The sequence below is a fragment of the Podarcis filfolensis genome (genome assembly GCF_964270895.1).
Source record: "Podarcis filfolensis genome assembly, chromosome: 13".
In the NCBI taxonomy this organism is placed as follows: Eukaryota; Metazoa; Chordata; class Lepidosauria; order Squamata; family Lacertidae; genus Podarcis; species Podarcis filfolensis.
The window spans coordinates 34,661,425-34,685,095 of NC_139615.1; the positions used below are offsets into that span (position 1 = coordinate 34,661,425).

Sequence of the window (23,671 nt, forward strand, 5' to 3'; positions counted from 1 at the left end):
ATGCCATATCTATATGTGGAGCGAGGCTTACTGGGGAGCCAGCAAGCTCAGATCAGACCCTAAACTACCTGTCTCTGAACCCAGTCTCTTCTTCACATTTCTCTATGTGCAGCCTCATTTCTTACCTGTTCACCAGGCTTTCCAGATTCACCAGGGGCACCTGCAGGACCGGGAAGACCCTGTAAGAGAAAACCAGAGATGGAGAAGGTGTTAGATTAGGAACTGAAATCTTGCTTTTCAAAAGAGGTTAGCTATATCTATCCTACAATTTGATCACCCACAATTATTTTGTGTGTGTGCACAAGCACAGGCATTGATGCCTGTTGTCATGGTTTCTGCATAGTTAAATTTCCCAGCTTTCCCTTTTTCTTCTTCAAAGCCTTGATTTGAAGAACATATTTGCATGTTGTCCCCGTCAAACTATTAAACTGTTGCCTCCCGCTCCTTCCAGAAAATTTGCAAAGAAATCTGAAGACCTGAAGCAAAGGAGCAGGTTTAAGCATGCAAAATGCATAAATGTACTATGTTTGCAACATTTATTGCTATCCCTGAAGTTTCTTCCCCATCCAGCCGGCTTCCAAATTTGGAGTTTTGCTGTGGCAGAAAATACACACCCAGTTCTGTATGTGCCTCTATTCATGGAAAGCTTTTTTTTTACCTGGAATCCGGGAGCTCCACCGGGACCTTGTTCACCTCTTTCTCCAGCAGGGCCCTAGGATGGGAAGCAAAGGAAAGTTCAAAGGTTGGTAGGCTTCAAAAAGTGGTTTCCTACAATAGCCATCAATGGTACAGAAAGCGGGATCAGTGAAGAATTCATACTTACACTTGGGCCAGGGGGTCCCTGGGCACCAGTTTCACCATCTTTACCAGGAGCACCCTGCAGAGGAGAAGAGAATCAAAAAGGCAGAGATGAGAGTATCTGGATGGACTCTTCAGAGAACAGTCTACATTGAAAGCACTTCAGCGTTTTTCTACTCCTGTGTCCAGATCTTCTGAATTCATTGCATTGACTTCCTTGTCACCCTATACCACTGTCAAACTTGCAGCCTCTAACATCTATGCGCTGCTCTTCTTTGTTTGACTCTCCACACAAATGCATCCCATTTGTGATTTGTCCTTAGTAAAGCCTTCCTGGAGCTTCGCCTTGCCTGCTCCTCCACTGCTTTCTGACTGGCTTGTGGGATAAAGGCCCAGGACAAATGTATCAGTCCCCAACCTCTTCCTCTGCTCTCAGCCTTCTCTGTTACATAGATTGAAAGCTAGGGTTGTGGTCACTTCCATGTTCTATTGTCAAGTACGGGAGTTCCCCTCTCCCTTCCTGTGGCTCACTGATAAGAATTAACGAGCGTTTGGTAGATTTATAGTTCTTTTATTACAGCATTCTGTTACCAGCACAAACAGGCAACCCTCCAGAAGGATATCAGTTGCCTACACTGACTCCTCCCCACTTCCGCAGCAAGAAGTGTGTCAACGGGAAGTCATCCCCCCCGCGTCTCTGACATGATCAGACCTCCAAATTTGGGGGGAGGGAGGGTGTCGTTCCCCCCACTCTCGATTGATGTATCGCCCAGCTGCTCCCTCCCTTCTGGTTGCTTAGCTACTATCTCATAGCTGGGTAGCTCCTCTCTAACTGTGCAGCTTCTGTGTCTGCCTGTCTCTCTGCTTCTGGAAACGCTGGAAGCAGGCGAGGGCAAATATTTCCCCTCCTCTTCTGTTGGGAACTGATCTCCCTGCATTTGCATTCCCCAATCTTCTGATCCAGACCAGCCCCTGACATCTATATAGTGTCTTGGTGCCAAATCCATTTCCTTGCTGTGATGGGGCTTGCTATAGCGAACAAATGCCCAAGATTTCTTGCTTTCATCTAAAAATCCCTGTGTGCAAAGCCATATCTGAACCTGGCTGCAGAGGGCATTAAGCAAAATACTTACAACAGCACCAGTAGGTCCAGGAGCACCTCTCTCGCCAGGTTTGCCGGGCTCACCCTAGAAGAAGAAGGGGACAAAGGGGGTCATTTCAGATACAGGATTGACAACTTGACAAGCAGTGAGCAAGAGGATATTCGTAGCAGTGGGACTTCATTGCACTCTTTGGGTCATACTAGAACGAGTCAAATCCAGGGTATGTGTATGCTGTGTTCAAAATTTGGACCACAAATGGATACAACCATTTATGGGGAAACCACAACGCCTGCATGTTGCTCCATTCTTGGGAATGATTTTTGGCTGAAGGGTAGCTTTATTTTGCAAAACAATAATGAACAAGGAGCCATAACTTGTCTTGTGTGCCCACTGCTCATACTGAATCGCTGGACTGCAACTGTTTTACCACATACCCAGAACAGAATCACTGCAATGATCTGCTTAATTCTAAGGTCCAATACAAGAACTGAAGATTCAGTTCTGGAAAGGGAGCCATCTAAACCATGAAACCATGCTGATGCCCCATGGCAGGAACTGCAGATGCAGAACCACAACGAAGAACGGAAATGACCAACAATTTTGGTCTTTATAAACACCCAGAGTTTTTTGGTTTTTTTTTTTTTTTGTCCCTCTAGTTGCTCAAAAACGTAAGGAGGGCAGCTAGGAGGAGCTTGCAGTTACAGGCACTGCCAGCCGTTATTTCATGAAGACTTGAAGGCAGCCATTTCAGGAAATCCTAAAATGAAGTTCTGCCATTTTCATGGCAACACTGCAAGCTGAACTTCAAGCAAAGACTGGGCACTGCGAGGAGAAAGCTGGATTTTGCCATCCTTGAATTTTCATCCAAGGGAGCATGAGATTCAGGAAAAGGAAGCAGTTACTTACAGCAGCGCCTTTAGGTCCAGGGAATCCCATGACACCAGCTTGACCTCTTGCACCAGGTGGACCTGCAGGTCCAGGGCGGCCATCTTGACCAGCGGGGCCCTATTAGGAGACAAAAAAGCCCGTAAGTTTTGTGTATGTGTGTGTTTTTAAAAGAACAATTCCTTTCTGAGCAAAGTAAAAAAAAATGAAGAATGCCATCCTGTTGCTACTCACAGTGGGTCCAGTCTTGCCATCAGGGCCAGGGCTTCCAGGGCTACCAGTCAGACCCTACAGGTGGGAGGGAAAAGGAAGGTGAGTTAGGAAACATCCTTTGGTCAATAACAAAGAGGGTTTGTGACCTAGAAAGGGTAAGGTAGGATTGCTCTGTCTTTGCCACCCCATTCAGCACAGTCACTCCTAAATGCTCTACAACCCCTGTTTTGACAACATCTGTTTGTCATAGGAACCCCTTATTGTGCATCTCTTTTGTGAACGATTCCCAGTTCTCCTAAATGCTTCTTGACAGCTTTTGCGCTCAGAGTCTCTTCTGGAAGCCCTCGCCCTTCCCTTAAATAGTCTCCAGCTGTACAGAATATCTGAGTAGCTAATAAATCCAATGTGTCCCATGCAGTTGATGTTTTTTTCATAAGGGGGCGGGGGAAGACTTTTGTTTTGTTTCCAAAAAAATTCTAGGGGTTGCTGGTTTCTCTTAAATCAGTTCCAGTTCGAGTCCTGCTTTGTTGTCCTCCTTCTGGTTTTGTTTTATTTCAGATTAACTGGTGCATGTTTTTTTAAAAAAATCCGATTTTAATTTTGTTCTAAGTTGCCCTGAGCTCATGGGAGAAAGTGGTAGATCGATGCATTAGATAGATGGGCATAATGATCCCCTTTGCATCTTGAAGTGGGGCCTAGAAGGCAGGGTTCAAATCACTGAGCAAGGAAAGATTTGAGAGCTTATGTGACCCAGTAAGAAGGGTTTTTCAGCTTGGCTAATAAGCCCCCGAGTTAAATTTACAATGCTGTGTTTAATTTTCTAGTGCCCTTGGGCAAGTCACTTCTTTCTAGGGTTGCACTGAACATTTGCCTCTGAATATGTTCTTGGCAAAAATGGGGTGTTCACGGAGGCTGAATTTCCCCCTAAAAACTCCTTGCTTTTACTTTGATGGTGCTGTTTGCAGCTATTGCTCCCCCACATTGCTGCTATTTCTTTAAGGGCTTCTTCTCCTTCTAGAAATGACCCTCACCAATCAAGGATCACATAGGGAGCTACAGGGTGCCACGATGCCATCCATTACCCTAATTCTAACTGGGCAAATTCTTACCCTTATCCCATCATGACCCTTCTGTAAAAAAGCAGCCAAAAGAGGACACTAAAACCTGTCGCCAAAAGCCTTCCTTCTTTCAATTCACTTATGCATTTCTCAGCCTCATTCTACCCGTCTGCAAAATGGGACCATTGCAGACTTTCCTTGCAGGGGTCATCTTTCAGATTTTAGCAGCAAAGCCACAATTTGGTGCCCCCTGGCTCTCGCCTCCCATTCTGCACAATTCACTATGTCATATTTGCGACGCCCCCTGTCTCAGCGCCCAGTGTGGCGGACCCGGTCGTGCTGCCTGAAATCTGCCTCTGCTCCTTACCAAGTTGTTAGGACAGGGAATGCAAAGTCCTTTGCATACTTCAAAGCCCTATGTTATTTTCTAGGTGCAATTACTATAATAACAAGGGCAGCGTGTTATTTCCTAACACAGTTTGTTTTTCAATTCCTCTCTAGGGCATGGGAGCTTCTGGCAGAAGGAGCCACTGCCCAGGGCCTAACAGGAAAGTGTATGGCTAGATTGCCTTTGCAATTCTGCCAGATCTCTTGCAATCCACTCACCTTGGCTCCAGGGAGACCAGGCTCACCAGGGCGTCCAGCTTCGCCAGTATTTCCTTTGGGGCCAGCAGGGCCGGGAGAGCCACGCTCGCCAGGTGGGCCCTGGAAGAGGAAAAGCGGTCAAGTTATCCCATTAAGCACTGCAGGTAAATGCCAACATTGTTTCATCTTCTTCTGGTTCAGAAGGCTGTGATATCAGAGCTCAATCTAAGATTCCCAGAATTGTAGACCTCGAGGGCCATCTAGTCCAACCCCTTTGCAATGCAGGAATCTGAACACGTGGTCTCCCCTCCAGTTTGAAACCATACCGGACCCTGCTTAGCTTTGCAAGGGTGCTAGCAGTTTTATTGCTGCACCACTAGGAGGACAGCAAGGGAAGGAGACCAACACCAGGCTGCCTGATTCTGTGTGGATGGCTTAATCTTCATGGACAGAAAAAATAATATGAGAGCCATAAAAAAGCCCCCCCAAACCCCCCAATATGAGCAATAACTACTGGGGCTCTGGTTCTCCTTTAGCCAGATGAGCATATGTGAGTGGTTTGAGGTTATCCTGGAGAATTCCAGAATGTGAGAACGGGGTAAAGTGTGATATATAATAATGAAATGTTGCTGGGGTGGGAAGGGCAAAGGATTGGGGGGTGGGGGGCTGGGACTAAAGCTGGCTTCCAGACAAGATCTGGTGCCTTTAAAAAAAGAATAGAAAAAAGCTAAAGAAAGCCCCTGGGACTGCAGGAGTGGGAAGACATGAAAGCAACTGGTGTTGTTAAACAAGAGCTGGGAGCAATGATCATTCATCTGGGGGCTTGAGGGTGAGGCTGCAGTGTCTTCAAAAGGGTGTGATGCTCTCAGATGATTAGGCAACCTCTGCTGGCCCCTATAAATTTCCACAAGACTACCCAGCTCCTTCAGGGAGTTTGGGAGGGAGGTGGAAAGCAGATTCACTTAGTGCAAAGGAGCTCCTTAGCTTTCTACATTTGCTGGACAATTAGACTTCCACCTTAGAGTTCTGGGCACATGCCTGCCACAAACTTATTCAGCAGGAGCTTGGCCAAGTTCCCACTCAGCATCCACCTCTAAAATGGGAGTAGTATGAAGTTAATTCGAGCTGGAAGCTTTACTTTTTAAATTTTTTTAAGAAAGAAAATTGCTATTTTCGATGTTTTTTACTTTCACTAGCCCTACTATCAGCATTGGCAGGGCAGCAAAGAACTGAAAGAAATTGAGAACTAGTCATGCTTTGATAGCATTAGAACATGTGCAGAGTGCCATTTCTCAACGTTGTGAAAATCTGCTCAGGCCACCTGAGATTAAGGGGAGTTCCAAGGAAGAAGGCTTTCTTTCCATCCCCTATTTAACTCCTTTAAACTATTCCTAATGTAGGTAACGGCTAGCAAAAATAAAATAATATCCAGTAGCATTTGAGATTGCTCCAGGCTCCTTTCTTCTAAGAGAACATTCCATCTCTCGCTGGTTTAACTGTCTCTGCCTTGACCCACATTCCCAGAGCCTTATCAGAGGCTTCCCATCTCAGCCCATTGGAGTGCTGCCAATGGATGGAAAGGCCATTATTTTTATACCTTTTGCTCTGTACAGAAGAAAGTGACAGCGTGAGACTAGAACCTACCTTGGGACCAGCAATGCCATCAGATCCGGGGAAACCACGGCTTCCGGGAGCACCCTGCGAATGGTAAGGAAGACAACAGGTTAATGTCATATACACAGCACTGGGCTCTCCCATCAAAGTGGACAGGGAAAATAAACATCTGTTGGCCAGAAAGGACCAAAAATACAAATCCCGCAAGGCAGAATCACATGCAGATCAAAGAAAGTAATTTCAGATTCAGGATAATCTCGAGAATCTCAGAATCCTAGTTTAGGGACCAGGCTGAAGACAGGACCCCACACCTGCCAATCCCATCTCAAAGCAGCAAGACACAACCCACAAATAGAGATCAGGGGCTGAAAAGGTGTGCAAAGAGTTGCAGGTAACTCGAGCGAAAGTTCCAGATGGCATATTATAAGAGGGAGCAAAGAAACAAAAGTAAACAAGGAAAACTGTCTAAGTGAGAGGGAAGTTTGGATTTGATCAAATGTTTGAAGTTCAAAACACAACTGATGACCTGGCTATATTGCAGCGGTCTTTTGACCTCAAAGGTCTCAGTTGTTTTTTATTTCTCTGTATGAAATCAATTCTCGTGGGACTGCCCTGGGATTTCAACTTGAGAACAGAAAAGAATGATGGTGTTTCTTTTTCTAAATTCAGCCGTGGATGAATCTTAAGGCAGTGATCTGTTAAGTGAAAAGGACAGCAATGTTCTGCCCACCTCCGGGCCTAGACAGTGCTTCCTCGTGGGTTTAAAACACTCCACGGTGAACACATTGTACCAATTGGGCTCACATCTTAGACACCTTAAGAGGCAGTTCCTAATAAGTGGCAAAGGTATCTGCAGATTCAGTTTTCTTTGAAGTGCTGCAGCGCACTCTATTTTTGCAACAGCTTTTCCCTGCAGAATAGCTCTCCTCTGACTCACAGAGGCTTCTCGAGGCTGCCTTTCCAGACTGCTTTGCTTTCATTTGTAATTTGACCCAGCAATTCCTAACTAATCTAATAATGTACTGTGAGTATGTTAGACAGATACATGGTCTGTGCACAAATTAGTCTGCTTGCTAAGAGAGTGTGATCTTGCTGCCCACAGTTAAGGAGAGACTAGTTTTGGCTCAGGAGGGCAGTAATATGGAGAACAAAGTTGGTACGTACACGTTCACCAGCAGGTCCAGGCAAGCCAGCGGGTCCAGGCTCACCACGAGATCCTCTCTTGCCTTCCTCACCAGGTGGACCAGGGGGGCCTTGGACACCAGCGGGGCCCTGGAAGATAAAAGGAAGGAGAGGCAAGCGTTAACAAAAGTGAAAATGAAACAAGAATAGATGCACCATTTTAGAAATACATCCCAGGTGAGAGGGATACTTACGGGTTCACCTTTAGAGCCAGTATCTCCTTTGTTTCCAGGAGCGCCAGGTTCACCCTAAAGGTATTAGACAGAAAACAACACGATCACAAATCTCATTCAGCACAAAGAAGGCAAGAATGAATCCTTTTTTCTACGAGAGAACAAGGGGATGTGGCTTCTCTGAGATGGCTTTCAACATGCATCTGTTATCAAGACTTAGAATTGCAGAGTTGGAAGGGACCCTGTGGATCATCTAGTCCAACCCCCTGCAATGTAGTTGTCCCGTACAGGGATCGAACCTGCAGCCTTGGAGTTATCAGCACCATGATGCAACCAGCTGAGCTATCCAGGCTGACAATCCACAGAGGAAGAGATTTGATAAGATGCTGATGCATGTGATTTTGGGCTTGGGCCCTGAATAGAAGGGACAGTTTAGTGCAAACTTGGCCCTCCAGATATTTTGGGACTACAATTCCCATCATCCCTGACCACTGGTCCTGTTAGCTAGGGATGATGGGAGTTGTAGTACCAAAACATCTGGAGGGCCAAGTCTGGCCATGCCTGGTTTATAGGAAGCAGAGTCAAGGAAAGGGAACTTGAGAATGTAATAGTGAACATGCAACTCGATGTAAATCTCCACCGTATGAGAGTTAACAATGGGGTTTGGTAGAAGGAGCGCCCTGCTAAATAATCTTGAATACTGCTACCCTTAAAAAAGAGATTTGTGCACCATCGCCTACCATTTTGATACCTTTATCCTACCTGCTACACAAATCTAGCAGCTCTGGAATACTGTCATTTTCAGAATTTTAAATACCAGTGTATTATATGATGCCAAGGCAGGAAAGCTGGTATTATTGGTAGTATTGGAGGTCATGGTTTGAAAAAGACTAAGAAACAGTGCTTTAGCTATTAAAACAAGCACAGTCGGAGAGGATATGCAGAGGGCGGTATTTTCTGAATTAGTTATGTTATGATAGGCTCCTCCTTGCGTTCTCCCAGTTAGGCTAAAGAAGTCTGGGTTTCCTGGATAACCCACCCAGATGCCTCTATTTCTAATTTCTTCAAAGACCTCTGAAGGCAGGCGCAACTTAAATGACGAGCCAAAAGGTGAGGGGAGATCAGGTGAGACTTACGCTGTTACCCTTGGGACCAGGAGCGCCGCTGGGACCCTGAGGTCCAGCTGGGCCGCGAGGACCGGGGAAGCCGGGGGCACCAGAAGCTCCAGGAGCACCCTAGGAGAAAAGAGCAACACTGGTGAAGCAACTGGCAAAAGGAAGGCATTGGAGAAGACGAGAAAAGCGATGGGAAGGTACTTACAGTTGCACCTTTGGCACCAGGTTGACCATCAGAACCGGGGTTGCCCTAAAGCAGAGGAGAAGGAGGAGAGAAGAGTCATTATGATGATGCTCCTTAGAAAGTCCTGAAGCGCATTCGACAAAAGCCAAAAATCGGATAGTAGCACAGCTTACAGAAGGACCAGCAGCGCCAGCGGGACCGGCGGGACCAGGTTCACCACGAGCACCTTGTGGGCCTTCACTACCACGAGCACCTTGGGGACCGGTTTCACCCTGTGCAATAAGAGAAAGAAGAACAAGGGACATAAGCACTCTTCAACAGGTATGGTGGCAGCGTCTCCCTGTCAAACTACACCATCCCACACCCAGCCCTTCTGAAGCTTCACAGTTTTGTCTCGTTGGATCAGTGCTACAATGCCTCAAGCCTCCCTTTGCCACCCTGTCCCTCAGAAATCAAGAGGTTTGAGGCCTGCCACCTGAAGCACACAACTTGGTCCTCTTGAGGCGGGCTGTTGCTACAGCTTCTTTGGGGTCTACCACTAAGTGCTTATGCTGCAGGAACTTGGCAGTCACCAGTCCTTTACAGACTTCCATCTTGCTGCTCTGGGAACACCTGAACCCTATAGGCCACTCTGGAGGTTGAGCAAGGCGGTGGCTTCCTTCCCAGACCAACATTGCCTGTTGTGTGTGAGAGAGACGCTGGAACGGGAAACAACATTGCAGGCACATCTCAAGGAGCCTCTAAGCTTCAGACATTGCTGGGCAGGATGAAAAGCTACCACTCATGGAATTTAAGAACTGGGCCCGTGTAGATGTGTCACCATTCTTGAATGAAGAGCTATAAGGGATTCTCGGCCTTCTAGACAGAATACAGATACTTGGAGGGAGAAGGGCCTTTCAAATCATTATGAGGGCCATGGATTTTCAGAAATAGCCTGTAATCTTTCCAACAGAAGACTAAGGGGCTTGTAGCTGGTTTGGTAAGAAATAGTTCATATAGCGCTGGTGCTACAGAGCTTTTCATAATATTATTATTATTATTAACAATAGACTGAGGAATCAAGAAGACAAGTGAGAGCTGCAACAAAATGTTGCAGTCTCTGTCCACGATTCCAGATACTCCATTCTACTTCATCACCTGCCCAGATTTCTGTTCTTCACACCCCAACAGTCTCTTAGCATTCTGCGCCGAGTCTGCACAGTCATTATCGGTTGGTATTTTTACTTTATTTTTACCTATAAGAATTTCCCCCTAAATATTTTTGTACACCTGCAAACACTGGGATTCTCCTAAGCCTCCTGATACCTCCCTCTTATGCACTGATGGTGCAATGTTGGCTTGCATGAGGACTGGAACCTGAGATATTGATAGAGTCTAAACCCAACGATTTTTGATGCTCCTGATACAAAACAATTGCTTCTGAGCATCAGTGTCGTCCAGTGTCTTTACCTTAGGGCCAGCGGCACCAGGGAAGCCAGGGGGACCAGCTGGACCAGTGGGGCCCTGAAAGAAAGAAAGCAATGGCAATTATAGCATTTTCCTTAGAGTCCCAAATTAGCAACCTCTTAACACTGGCCAACTCCGCCCCAGCAATGGCCAGAGGTTTGGTCTGTGATTTAAAATGTCAGGGAAAGGGAAACAAGAGTCAAGGCCTTCCATCCCATGGCTAGTTTAATTACAGAGTGTGTTGTCCTTCAAATCCCCATTTAGGATATGGAGTCTGGCAACGGCCAGTGTTTGTCTGGCAGGACAATCCCTCTCCACAGGAAAATAATCACCACTTGAACAGAGAAGAAACTGCAGGTTGCAGGAATACTTACTGGGGGGCCAGCAGCACCGGGGGCACCATCATTACCACGAGCACCCTGTAGTGAACAAGAGGGGGAGAAAGGCGTTTCAGTTACTGCCACCTCTCCAGGCCACATTAGACCTGGAGGATGCTACACCAAGGATGCCTTGGTACCAGTTGCATCCAGCCCCACAATATGTCCCACAAGACAAAACAATGTACTTACAGCAGGGCCAGAAGGTCCAGGGCGGCCTCTCTCACCGGGAAGACCACGTGGGCCCTAGGCATAAGGAGAAACAAGTTTAGTTTAGGGGAAGGTAGCTTCGATCCATGCCCTGTTACCATCCACCCAACCTTTCATTAGCCATTCTGTTCTTTAGCATCTACCATTTCTAATGCCTCTACTGGTGTTAAGGGGTTCCTTCATTCCCCAGGGAGCCATAAAGTGAGAACAAAGACTTTGTATATGCTAGCATGCCTTGCTTCTTCGTGTCTTTGCTTCATACCTCTCAAGTGCCCTCAGCTTAAAATTGTCTTTTATCTACCCCCTCATTTCTTGATGCAATCCCCTCTGACTCATTATGTGCTCTTGCTCTCCTGGATCTGGCTGCAACTATACGCAAAAGGATGATATATGCCACAGTGGAATCCTTTAGACCAAGCAAAAGAGCCTTTGCTCTGTAGCTTTCGCCACCCGGATGCTACAAACACCCATGACGTCTGCCCTGCTGTCTGAAATCTCACGCATAGTTCTCTGCAAAGTAGAGTTGAGGAACTCGCAGCCCTCCAAACATTGCTGAGCGACACTTCCCACCCTTCCTGACGAAATGGCCATGGTGACTGGGACTGATGGGAGCTAGAATCCAACCACATCAGAGGGTACCTCAGTTTCCCCAACCCTGCTATGAAATAATACTTCAACTCGCTGGATATTTCTCCTTGTGTTCTTTTATTTCAAAACGCTCCTGTCCCTCATGTAGGTTGCTACTGCCATACACTTAAGGATGGATTCAGATGGAACTATTGCGTTGTCCTTTGGGATTACTGCATGTTAACCATCACATGGAACTAGTTCACCTGAAGGGTTTTCATGAACAACATATGAAAGGAAGTATACTGAACTTGGACGCCTTCAGGCAAATTATTTCCACTTGATTCTCCACAAAGCATGCTAGGAATCAAATCCATCCTCAGAACACAAAGGATGTAAGGTGTGATCACAGTAGGCAGAAACCAAACAGAGATACCTTATATTGAATCGGACCATGGGTCTACCTAGCTCAACACTGTCTATGGGATTGCAAGAGGCTTCTGAGGATCACATAGGTTTTGCCCATCATCTGTTCCTTGTTCCTTTTAATAGGCTAGGGATTGATCCTGGGATATTCAGGGACACAAAGCATGCACTCTACCAATGAGTAAGTCCTCTTACTTCCCCCCTTTTGGTGACTAGGAGTTTTCCTTTCCTCATCATCCTTTCACCTGAACAAATCCATTTCTGCTGATACCCAGCCTATGCTTGTAAGATTTGGAAAGATTGTCTACCAGTCAAAGCAAAGGGCAGAAGAACAATGATACTCACGACTTGTCCAGGAGCACCATTCTCACCAGGGCTACCAGGCTCACCCTGAAAGAGGAAACAGAGCAGATGTCAACACCCTGTTGCTGAAACAGGAGGGGATAGAATTAGGCATAAACGGAAGGGGGCACATACTTAAAAGTGGACACTCACCTTGGGGCCAGCTGGACCAGCATCACCTTTAGCACCATCAAGACCGCTGAAACCCTAAAGTAGTGGGATGGAGGAATGGATGGAAAAGAAGAAAAAGGAACATTAAAATCCATGTAGTTGAGTATAAAAAAAGGCAATGGGGTGCCTTAATTCTACATTTGGAAGGTTAGCAGCCCCTCATTTTACTCTTCAACTGAAAAGACTACAGGTTCCATATTGGCAACCATGCAAAAGCTGAGGAGGGCTGGGTGAAAGACCACCTTGGAACCAAGGATATGAATATACAAGATAATAATATAATGGTCAACTAGAAACACCTGAGTAGACATTTTTAATGGTTCGTTTCATGCTCTTCTCAGCTTGGACCTTGGCTGCCTCCTAAGATCAATAGATCGAGGTGGGGCTTTACCCCAAGGTTCATGTGACCATATGGCTGTTGTCACCTTCATGGCAGGCATTATCTAGTGAAGGTGCCATGTTCGCAATGGCAGATGCTGTTTGTATTGTGATGGCTGTAAACCTTAAAAGCTACAGAGGGATGCATGTCTACTCCTAAGTACCGTATTTTTCGCTCTATAACACGCACCCGACCATAACACACACGTAGTTTTTAGAGGAGGAAAATCCATAGGCATGCCACCCGTAGGCATTCCCTCCATAACACGCACAGACATTTACCCTTACTTTTTAGGAGGAAAAAAGTGAGTGTTATGGTGCAAAAAATACGGTAATCTAGCCAGGGGACATTCTGAATTGCTAGATCCCTGAATTTCCTTGGTCATTGAGCTATCGGAGCACACTTACTCTGTGTCCCTTCATGCCTGGAAGGCCAGCTGTTCCGGGAAGACCACGGGCACCCTGAAGCAAGAGAACAAAAAGTTATTTAGGAGTCAGAGAAGAAGAAGAAAATGTGTCTCACCTTTCTCGCCTTCTTTAGGCGAGTGGGTGAGACCTCTTCACACCAATAGCTGGTTTATGATTGGGACATACCGAATGTGCTTTTCATCAATAGCAACAACACTCTAGGACTCAGTTTAAAAGGGTTAAGAAATGCCGTTAAGGCAGATGGCGGCATATTTACTGCTAGTTTTGTGCTATGTCCTTACATCTCCTTGAACATCCTAGTTCTTCGTACAGCTGGGACCACCCATCAAGAGCTCAGAATTTCCATTCTAGGAAGGAGTCTGTCAGTGATCACCCAGTCTAGTGGGCAGAGTGGATGTGTTCAAATGTGGGCTCCAAAATCTCACCCAGCCATCTTGAGGCCTTAGGCACATAAACTGTTTCACAGTCAAACCTAACCACCTTGAAAAATTGCCGGGAAGGTGAACTGAAGTAGGGATGCATTGCAATACAGCATTTGGGGTGGGAATAGGTTGTATGTCACCCTTCGCTAACCCCGTGTCCTACAGGTGCTGCTGGACTCCAAATCCCATCAGCCCCAGACGCCATCATGGCCAGTCGTGAGGGATGACAAGAGTTGTAGTCCAAAACATCTGGAGATTGGAGACAGCTGTAGGATGGGTTTATAAATGAACCATCCCTCTGCACCGAAGCAGGAATCGAAAAACTTAAGCTGCTTCTTGCTAATACGATCGTCGAACCTGCTCTTTCAGGTCGCCAGTGTAAGACATTGCATCACTTTCCCTAAGCAACAGGTTGTAATATCAAGTCTCAAGGGGTGCCAGGACAAGGAGCAGCTCTTCCTAAAAAAGCCAGGTGCTTGACAGCTGCCCCATGATGAGAGACATCTTACCTGTGGACCTTGGGCACCACGCTCGCCAGGACGGCCAGGTTTTCCAGCTTCGCCCTTGGAGAAAGAAGAGGAGATAGGGTCTGAGCCAATGCTTGAGAAACAGCGTACTAGGCGAGGATTAAAGACCATTGATTGGGGAACTGTGTTTGTAAAAGGGACTTGGACCTCGCATTAAGGTTTGCAACCAAATGGCCCTGTAACGTCAACAGGTGTTCTTTAAGGATTGGTGCTTCTGCTCAGCAGAAATGGAGAAGCCAGAGAAAGTGGTAAGGGGCAAGGATGGATAAGGCCCAGCACTGACAAACTGTGGGGGGTCTCCCATCAAGTCCTGCTTTGGTGGGCTGCTTAGGAGTTCAAGTCACTAATTGCAGATAAGGCTTTTTTTATTTTTACACTGCAAGTTTTTTAGACCTGACTCGCTTTACTTGGAGGCAAAGCAAGGCAGGTGGATAAGTCGGCCAACTCAAGTCTGTAAGTTGAGGGTAACCTTGACACTGAAACGGTGTGGCTATTTGGGCACACTCCGTCTTTGGATAATTGGAAAGAAGAAGTTTCCGGGGGGCCCCCGCTCAAAAAAAAGACATAAGTCACTCACATCATCTCCATTCTTTCCGGGTGGGCCAGCTGGACCACGGGGACCCATTGGACCCTAGAGTTTGAGAAGAAATAGATGCATTAAAATCTGAGTCGAGTCACCCCTGCTCCTATTTATAAGCCGGTTGAATTTTTCAAAAGTGGGCCAAAGAATCCCCAGTACGGAAACCTATCTACTGCATTTGACGTTCAAAAGCTCCCCCAAGTGGTGGAAAAAGAGAACTCCGAGGAACAGACTCCAAGGAGGCTTCGCTATAATAATGCATGCAAGTGATACGAAAAATAGTTCAGATGGTACTCACAGCAGCACCAGGCTCTCCGGGTTCACCAGGGGGACCTTGGAAACCTTGGGGACCCTGGAAGATAAATCAGAGCATCTATGTTAGATGGAAGGCCACTGCACCCCTATTTGTTTTGGATAGACCATGATGGACCACCTGAGTTTTGTCAGCCCCGAGTGCCCCCTTCCTTTCATCTCCACCTCCATGACTTTTGCTGTGCTGCTCTCCTGGCCTGAAGCAACTTCTTCTTCCCTATCAACCTGCACCCCTCTTGGCCTGCTACAAAGCATCTCTTCTTGAACCACCTTTGTCCTATTCTGGCCTACATCCCAGTTTGCCCAACATAGATGCATAAGCTTCCTAGTAAAGGTCAACTGGAGCCAAAGGTCACCAGTGCTGGGAGCTCAACAAAGAAATAGAAACAAGTGCCACTGTGCATGGGCAGAGTGTTCTACAGAATATCTAGATTCTTCATCTATCTTGGATTGGAGTTCAGGACACCTACATCTCCAGCACACACACCCTCTTGTTCTAAGAGGCAAGCAATACATTACTTTAGTTCCTTTGCCTGACTTCATTGCACACTATTGGTCTACCCGCTTTAAGAAGGAATAGTGTCAATAAGTAACCACCTCACACATCAATGTGGAAATGGTTATGTATTCCATGCCCCTTCTCTCATCTCTCCAGAGTTTCTGTGAATGCCTGTGAACATCCAGGCCTATGGAGTAGGCCTCTCAAGAGAGGACCTTATTTATTCCATGCAAAGAGGAAACAAACCTGCTACCAAAGCAATCTCCTATTCTGCGCCAAGGATAAATGAATTCTGTGACTCTAGAATTTATACAAATGAAGATTTGCATATAGCCTGCATTATTATTATTATTATTTTCTGGAAAGAGACAAAGATGGCACAAAATCCTTGCTCTCCAGAGCACTAGAAACCCCACTAGCCCCCATTCCTCCAGCCAAAGGAAGGAATAGGACCAAAGGAAAGAACTGGGAATTTCTGGTTGGTGAACATTGCCTCAAGTACTGAGGTCCGTACATTTACAATGCACCTCTCTCATCTGAAATCCCAAATGCACAACCCCTTGTCTAAAAAGTATTGAGAATTTGTTATTAAGATGGAAGCAAAGAAGTACTTACGGGAGCGCCAGGAGGACCAGGAAGACCACGGGGACCAGCTGGACCCTACAAACCAAAGTGAGAAGAATCAGTCATGTTTCCCGAGTAAATGAAATTGGAGCCATCTTGTCTTGACCCTTGTGGATATCCATTCTTGTACTGCCTTGCTCTAACCATACATTCTTGACCTTTTCTCTTAACTAGGCCTCACTCTGACCTCCACCCACTTTTACGTCATATCCTAAATTGCTTTTCCTCCATCTCTCTTTAAACAACCATTTCGTCTCTCTTGGTCTAGTGTTCCACATTGATGTTGGGGTATGTCTGTTTTTGTAGTTGCTATATGAGTGGTCAGCGTGTTTGGATACCTCCCAGCTGAGAGGTGTTGGGCTGCCATCAGATTTAGCCTAAAGTGAAACGTAACACAAAATGGGAGGTTCCTGCAATGGAATAACTTCTGAGAAGCTATGAGAGACACTCAAAAGATTCCCGCAAGACTAATTGAATTTCTTGGTGGGGATTTGCTCACCGTTAAGTCCCCTGCTCCTTTTTCAAACCAGATTAACCGGTGTATTTTAAAGAAAGCGAGTATACTAACCCACACTGCTCAGCCATAAACTCAAGCCACTGTTGCCACTAAAATGAGTTTTCATGACTAACTTGTTCCACGGGTTTCACAGGGAGCTGCGTCTAATCAACTTAGTCTGGATCTAACGTTATATAACTAGATGAATCTCAAGTTCCCTTCCAACTCTATGGTAAACACTTAGGACCATAAAAAATTATCATTGTCATGATGCTTATTATTAGTTCATGGAACCCACATTCCATGTCCCTTTTTCTCATGGAAATAAAAGCTTTGTTACTCAGCTTTATTAGTGAGATGCCTGCCCAATCAAAAAGAATAAAGTTGGAGTATCTTTGATACTTCAGTTTCTGCTACTAAGAGCTCATCAGGCGGACATCAGTTAGCAACATGTACCTCCCTACCTGTGGCCTCGCCATTCTGTCCTGAGATTAAGGAACCAAGAAGGCCGAAACAGACTCCTTCATTCATACTTCTACAATCTTCCCACTTTCCCCCTACCACACTAAGCTCAAATCCCCTGAGACCGTCAACACTTACCATTGGGCCAGGAAGAGCAAGGCCACCAGATTTTTCATCATAACCATAACCCATCTGAGCCTCGAAGTTCTGTAAGGGGAGAGGAGAGAAGGAAGAGAGAAGAGAGAACGTGTTGCTGAGGTTCTTAAAAATGCATCCTCCATGAATTGTTGGAAAAACAAAAGTTATGGAGGCAAACCCAACTTACTCCGCCAAGGCCAAGGCCTAGGCCTGGGGGGCCTGGGGGGCCTGGAGGTCCAGGGAGTCCGGGTTGGCCAGGAATGCCATCTCTGCCTGGGGGACCAGGAAGCCCCTGAAAACAAAGAGAGCAGGAAGTCGCAGGTTAGCACCGTGGCAGTATATGGTGCTGAATGCACAAAAATGTATACGTTTCCTACAAAAGAGACACAAAACTTTCAGATTCCTGAGTATGCTAAAGCTATCCATTATTAGAAGGCAATATTAGAAGACCAAAACTGGTTTGGAAATTCCTCACACCCCAGCAACATTTGAAGGGGGACCTTCTATTCTCCCACTCCCAAAATATGAACCACCGTGATGCTATAGTAAATAATGCCAAAGTGGCCGGGTCTTTTTGCAACAATTTTGGGGTGTTTAGTTAAAAGCTGATGTGAGCTGAATAAATTCAAATGTTGTTAAAAAGAAGACGCAAAGGGAGATTTGAATCTCCTTTCTGTAGGTTAGAGGGGGCGAGTGTTCTTTTAAACAACCTAAGTAGGCAGAATTCCTTTTGCGTATAGGAATGGAAATTTCAAAATGCAGCCAAAGAATATTTTATGACTGTCCTAGTCATACACAACTACTTGCCACCAATTTTTCTGGCATGCTTGCATATTAATTTTATTTCCTTTCCCCTTTGAACTATTATCAGCCAAAGTTTCATTACAGATACCTACCCTGTCTCCTTTAGGGCCTCGTTCCCCCTGAGGACCCTGCCAATTAGGAAGATAATAGTGATTAGCTGGTTATCAAAAAGAAAACAAAATTGATGCATCCAAATAAATGGAAGTTAGGGTTACCAAAAGATAATTTACCTCTGCTCCAGTGGCTTCTGGGGCAGGTTCACTGGTTTCTTGAATACAAAAGGAAAAGGAATATTATGAATCAGACCCATCACCCAGAATTTATCATCATCACCTGATACCATTGCAACCCCTCCCTTGCACCCACAATGCCCTCTGGTCTATCAGAACATCCTTCCCTTCATAAACATTGAATGAAGACCAGGCTTCTTTTCTAGGTACATTTAGAAGTTGATAGGAAATGGCAACTCCTATCATTGGCCTAATCAGAATATGTAATGGGCCAATCTGAAGGACCATCCGAATTCACATCATCCAGTCTACTTGGGCAATCCTATTTGAAGTGTTGACTTTTCAAAGAAAGGAAAGAAAGCCCAGTTTCTTCCCATAACGCACCAATATAGCATCAACTAAAGTTAAGATGCCTGAAAGGTCCTCTCCCAACTCTTCACTCTCTTTCCTGACTCTGCAGAATTTTCTTTGCCAAATTTCTGCAATCTCTCAAGGAAGGGACTCTATGAAACCAGTGGTTTGTTATTGTCTTTTACGATGAAAACAAAACCTCAGGCAACTGAACCAGGAGACAGACGGGTGGTGGATGGATGGATGAGCGGTTAGATAGCACATAGAGGGGTGGATACAAAGAAACAATTAAATAGGTGATGGGGCTGTAGGTGGATGGATAAATGGATGGGTGATTAGATGGCTGTTGATTGGTTGATGTAAAGAGAAGAGAGGGAGAAGAGGAACTAGATAGGTAAACAAATGGATTTTGGTGTACATTAGTAGAAGGTGGATGTTTCGTTTGGGCAGATGGGTGAATTAGTAAAACTAGAATAGATATAATGAGTAAATACATTTGCGGGCAGGCAGTTTCTCCAGGAGACTGATTGGAGTATGCTTAAATGGAATGGGGGGGGGGACTGAGTGACCATGGACGGACAGAACCGTAGGCAATACTGATGGTATGAGTGGATGGAAGAAGAGTAGGTAAAGTCAGTATCCATACCAGGGCAAACAGCGCAGCATTCTCCATCGCCGAATTCGGGATTTGGGCAGTCTGCGATGTCACAGATCACACTGTCGCAAAGGATAGTGCCGCTGTCGCACACGCAGATTTCGCAGGGGGTATTTTTCCAAACATCTCGGTCACTGTACGTTATTCCGTCCTGTATGCAGCTTCCAGATGGCACTAAAGAAAGAGATGACACAAGAAATGAGGTGGGCAAGGGAAGAGGGGAAGGGTCCTTTGGGAACCAGCAGTGTCGGCAGAATGGCCAAGGTGCAAACATGTGAACTTCTTACAACGGATCGATCTGGAAAGCGCATACATTTAAAAAAAATAAAAATAAAAAATTGTTTCCGATGTTTGGCCTCCCTTCCCTCCTCCTCCTGCTCTCCACTTAACGCTGACATTTTGTGCGTGCGCTCTAAGAAAACCCTCATCTGCTTTTCATCAAGCAAACTCTATGACACAGGAAACGAGCCAGCCTCACAATAACTCTTTCCAGTTGCTTTGGAATTTAAACAAAACTTCTGGCCGGTTGTTGCATCCAACTTGGTAACCTCAACGTTCTGAGCTGAAGCCAAGCCAAACACAGAAAGGAGAAAGAAATTCACAGCCTTCTAAGAAGCAAAAGAGATAAAGAGGAGAGGGGAGAGAGAGAGAGAGAGAGACTCAGGAATTTGGACTGGAGGAGGACCCGTGTAAGAGAAGAAATTGCGTCCCGCTGATGGCGTGTGGCCTTGGGAAATCAGCTCCACCGCAAACAATTTAGGTAGGATGAGGAGTCAGCAGGTGTGGATCACAATAGGGCAGGCTCACTAGGCCTCCCACCTTGGCTGAAATCCGACGCCAGCTTGCTCAGAAACAAGGAGTTTCGTAGCACCGTGGATGTTAACTGTGGAGCATACCTGAGCTAAGGATGGTACCAAGAGATATGACCAAGGACGAATGCTGGAGAAGAAGTAAGAATTTGCTTTTCTAGCAGATTTTGTTTTTGTTTTTTAACTGAGGGACCGTGCATTTTATAAATTATTTCCTCCTTTTAAATTTGAGCACTGGACTGTTGAGTTTTCTGCAAAAATAAAAAACCACCAGATACTGGACGGGGAGGGAGAAAGAAAACCCGCTATTCTAAGGAAAAAAATAAAGGGGGAAGGAGTCAAGTTGTTTTGGGAACATGAAACTCATGTTTGAGAATACCTTCCTGGGATGCTGCAGGAAAACTTCCCACCCATCACTAGATGGCAGCAAAACTTCCATAATTGGAGTGGTGAATATACTACACACAAAAAATGTTGCTTGCTTGGTGGTAAATTGATTTCCCTCCGGTGAGGAGTTGTTTACTAATCCTGTTCAGTTGTCGACCCCGGAAACACACTCCCTTTGATCATTGCTGACCCATTTTAAGGCCACTCCCCACAACCCCACCCCTGGCAAGTCTATAGAAGAATGCCAAGGACAAGCGAGTCCCTTGATGGCCAGTAGATGTCGCCAATGGACTTGGTCAGCGAGCAAAAGTGATTCCCTCCAATCCTTTACCATCCAAAAGGCTTTGTCTATGAAGTGATGTCTAGACTCCTGCGCTTTATAAGTTGCTGAAACATTTTCCTTATGAATCATCCTGAAACTTCTCTCTCTCCTCCTCTCCCCCCCCTAATATTTTCCTGATGGCTTTTGCAGACTTCTTCGACAAGGCAGGGAAAACAGCTTTGTTCTGCTCGCCTCTCCTCCCTGTCAAGCGCTTGGCTTTCCAAGAACGCACAATGAGTTTTCCATCATTTGCCGCGCTCCCCTTTCCTGTCCCCCCTCCAGTGACAACCCACTCGCAGTTCCCGCCCCTCTTTCCTGAACTTGGCAAGCCAGTGCAGAGATTCTAATTGATCCAACTTGTTATCTGGCCCCAAGGGACATGTTAAGAGAAGAGAAGGAGGGAGGGAGAGAGGAGGGAGACCAAAGGAAACACGCCCAAGGCTATGCACAGCTGGCTAAGTTTGCTTTTAGAAGAGTGGTTTGTTTTCAACATAGAGCACTTTCAGGAGAAATCTGTGAAGTGCGAGAGATACCTTCTTTTTTCAGTCTCTTAAGCCTTCCTCCCTGCATTGACTTCATGCCAACTCCTGAAGGTTCGGAAAGGTCACAAACGTGTGTTGACCTTTCTCAATTTTTTTTATTCCTTTTTTTAAGGAATCTCAAGACCGCATATAACAAGCGCTCTCTTTGCCTGGTCTTATATCTACATCTCTTAAGCCACCGCAACACGCTGCGAGTATTACAACCACAGGGAAGCACAGATTGCAAAATCACAACTCAGCCGCCGCCGCCCCTCTCCCCCAATTTTGGCAAACTGCTCAGTAGAAATGATTTGGTGCTTACTGTCTTTTGCACTTCTGGAGTTCTGGGTGGTGCAGAGGGGGGAAATAGTTTTTCATTCGACAGAAAGAGATGGGGGAAAGGAAATATGGGGGCAAGTACCACCCTATCCATAGGACTACAATAAAAACTGTCATTTAACATGTATACACTGTGCGAGAGTACATAAGATGCTGTACTTACGGTCTTGTTCGCCTTGACCTTTGGTGAGTAGAACAGTTGCTGCTATCAAGAGCAGTAACCGGGAATCCACAAAGCTGAACATGTCTAAATATTAGACATGAAGACTCTTTGTATCCTTGGTTCTGCTTTAGTGTCCAGTCATACAGGGATGGTCTGGTTTATGTAGTTCCACTCCAGACCCCAGCAGAAACTTCCTACTGACTCTGTCAAGTTTTTAGCCTCCCTTTTTATATGGTCCAGTGTCCCAGAGGTGGATCCCTTCTTCGCTTGCTTCTGAGTGCTGAGGGGGGGATCTTGGGCCAGCCCCTCAGCCAATCAGAGGAGCCCAGCCTGCCCCCAAGGCGCACACAGACATGCAGACACACACACACACACGCACCCACTCCCAAAAAGTGGAGAAGCGAAGCCAAGCCCCTTTTTAACCAATCACAAAAAGAATGGACCCCGCTAGCCTCTCTTCCAGAAAACCAGTGGATCTTCTGGGTTGGCAGTAGATTCTGCAGGAAGAGGGAGGAATGTAATGGGGTATGAATTGAAGGGTGCTTATGCGTGTGTGTATGGATTTATGCGGACTGGGAGAGTTAAAAGAAAAGTGGGAGCAGACTGATTTGAAGAATAGGAGTTACAGAAGCGTTAGGAAGAAAAAAGCTGAATATTAAGAGGCATGAAAGATCAGATAGTAGTGAGATGGAGCTTGCAGGTTTTGCACGACCTAGTAGCGCACCTGTGCAGGTGAGGCACCAGAGGGAGATGTAGAGCAAAATGTCTATTTGTTTGTCCTTGTTTTTTCTTCTTCTCTAAGTACAGAAAAAGCCAAACTCTGGGGATCCTGCAAACTTCCTCTAAATGCGATCTGATCCTTGCTATGTTGTTGTTTGCTTTAATTTTATATCCATCCTTTCTTTCGCCGCCTTGTCCTCTTTCTTGCTGTTCTTTCAAAAATAATTGCTGCTTAATTTCATATACACACCTTTAAAGTGTATATAGTGGCTTGGAGATTGTCCTATTTAAAAAAAATGAGAAGGGAGCTTGGAATGATCTACAAAGGACCAAAAGAAAAGAAGCAAATAGCCAAAACTGCAGGGGAAAGAAATATCTCTGCAACTCCCTCTGCGTTTAGCAGCTCTGCACAGAATTTCCTGACCTTCAGAGTTCCCCCTGTTCCTTTTCTACACCATATGCATATGGGGACTCTGTAGGTGAATCGCAGTACATCTGAGATTCTGCGTCAGGAAACATTTGCTTATGACAACTTGAAAAGAGGAAAGTTCTGGAGTTGGTCTTGTTTACAACCCCAGCGAAGTAAAACATATCTTGCTTGGGAATTCCATAGAAAAAATCGGTGGGATTTAACTTGCATGCAATGCAGTCACTAATGGAGCGATGAGTTATGATCACAGGTAGTACAGGGTTGTGGTCGGGTGTCTCAAAGTATCAGGGTTTTGGCTTTCAATTTTTGACCACCCTCCCTGTGAAAAACAACAACAGGAAGGCTACCTGTGCATGTGTGTTCACTGTGTGATATGGCTTACCCAGTGCTGGTACTCTCCGCGAAGTTGTTACAGTAAGTGCCACGCTTTTTAACATTTGAAAAATTAAAAAATGCCGGTACTGCATACGCCTGAGTACCCCTGGGAAAAATCACTGGGCTTACCTATATACATGGCTGCCTGTCTGTTAGGATGTGTAACAGAGCAGGGTAGTTTTCACATGTGCACATAGCAGATTGAAACACATTGTTAAAACCATACAAAGTTGTTTTTCCCATTGTACA

General features: G+C 45.7%; 1 protein-coding gene and 1 long non-coding RNA gene across 3 annotated transcripts in view; one reads left to right on the top strand and one right to left on the bottom strand.

Moving 5' to 3' along the window:
* Positions 1 to 22,253, bottom strand: part of COL1A1 (collagen type I alpha 1 chain) — a 43,993-nt gene extending 21,740 nt beyond the window's left edge. The window contains exons 1-29 of the mRNA XM_083582420.1: positions 21,898 to 22,253; positions 19,348 to 19,530; positions 18,351 to 18,388; positions 18,213 to 18,248; positions 17,504 to 17,608; positions 17,317 to 17,385; positions 16,212 to 16,256; positions 15,084 to 15,137; positions 14,783 to 14,836; positions 14,188 to 14,241; positions 13,236 to 13,289; positions 12,432 to 12,485; positions 12,282 to 12,326; positions 10,926 to 10,979; positions 10,731 to 10,775; positions 10,360 to 10,413; positions 9,084 to 9,182; positions 8,932 to 8,976; positions 8,748 to 8,846; positions 7,633 to 7,686; positions 7,421 to 7,528; positions 6,287 to 6,340; positions 4,664 to 4,762; positions 3,021 to 3,074; positions 2,808 to 2,906; positions 1,932 to 1,985; positions 824 to 877; positions 659 to 712; positions 126 to 179 (exon numbers count right to left, since the gene is read on the bottom strand). Of these exons, the coding sequence (XP_083438546.1) occupies positions 126 to 179; positions 659 to 712; positions 824 to 877; positions 1,932 to 1,985; positions 2,808 to 2,906; positions 3,021 to 3,074; positions 4,664 to 4,762; positions 6,287 to 6,340; positions 7,421 to 7,528; positions 7,633 to 7,686; positions 8,748 to 8,846; positions 8,932 to 8,976; positions 9,084 to 9,182; positions 10,360 to 10,413; positions 10,731 to 10,775; positions 10,926 to 10,979; positions 12,282 to 12,326; positions 12,432 to 12,485; positions 13,236 to 13,289; positions 14,188 to 14,241; positions 14,783 to 14,836; positions 15,084 to 15,137; positions 16,212 to 16,256; positions 17,317 to 17,385; positions 17,504 to 17,608; positions 18,213 to 18,248; positions 18,351 to 18,388; positions 19,348 to 19,530; positions 21,898 to 21,979 (1,953 nt within the window). The 5' untranslated portion in view covers positions 21,980 to 22,253. The remainder of the gene's footprint in view (positions 1 to 125; positions 180 to 658; positions 713 to 823; positions 878 to 1,931; positions 1,986 to 2,807; positions 2,907 to 3,020; positions 3,075 to 4,663; positions 4,763 to 6,286; positions 6,341 to 7,420; positions 7,529 to 7,632; positions 7,687 to 8,747; positions 8,847 to 8,931; positions 8,977 to 9,083; positions 9,183 to 10,359; positions 10,414 to 10,730; positions 10,776 to 10,925; positions 10,980 to 12,281; positions 12,327 to 12,431; positions 12,486 to 13,235; positions 13,290 to 14,187; positions 14,242 to 14,782; positions 14,837 to 15,083; positions 15,138 to 16,211; positions 16,257 to 17,316; positions 17,386 to 17,503; positions 17,609 to 18,212; positions 18,249 to 18,350; positions 18,389 to 19,347; positions 19,531 to 21,897) is intronic.
* LOC310748162 overlaps positions 1 to 23,671 on the top strand; it is a 53,835-nt gene that overhangs the window by 25,463 nt on the left and 4,701 nt on the right. Inside the window, exons 2-3 of one of the 2 annotated variants that reach the window (XR_014541142.1) lie at positions 4,559 to 4,806; positions 6,256 to 6,349. This is a non-coding gene — a long non-coding RNA (uncharacterized lncRNA). Of the gene's footprint in view, positions 1 to 4,558; positions 4,807 to 6,217; positions 6,350 to 23,671 lie in introns of those variants that run through there. The other variant, XR_014541143.1, reaches the window with a different exon arrangement.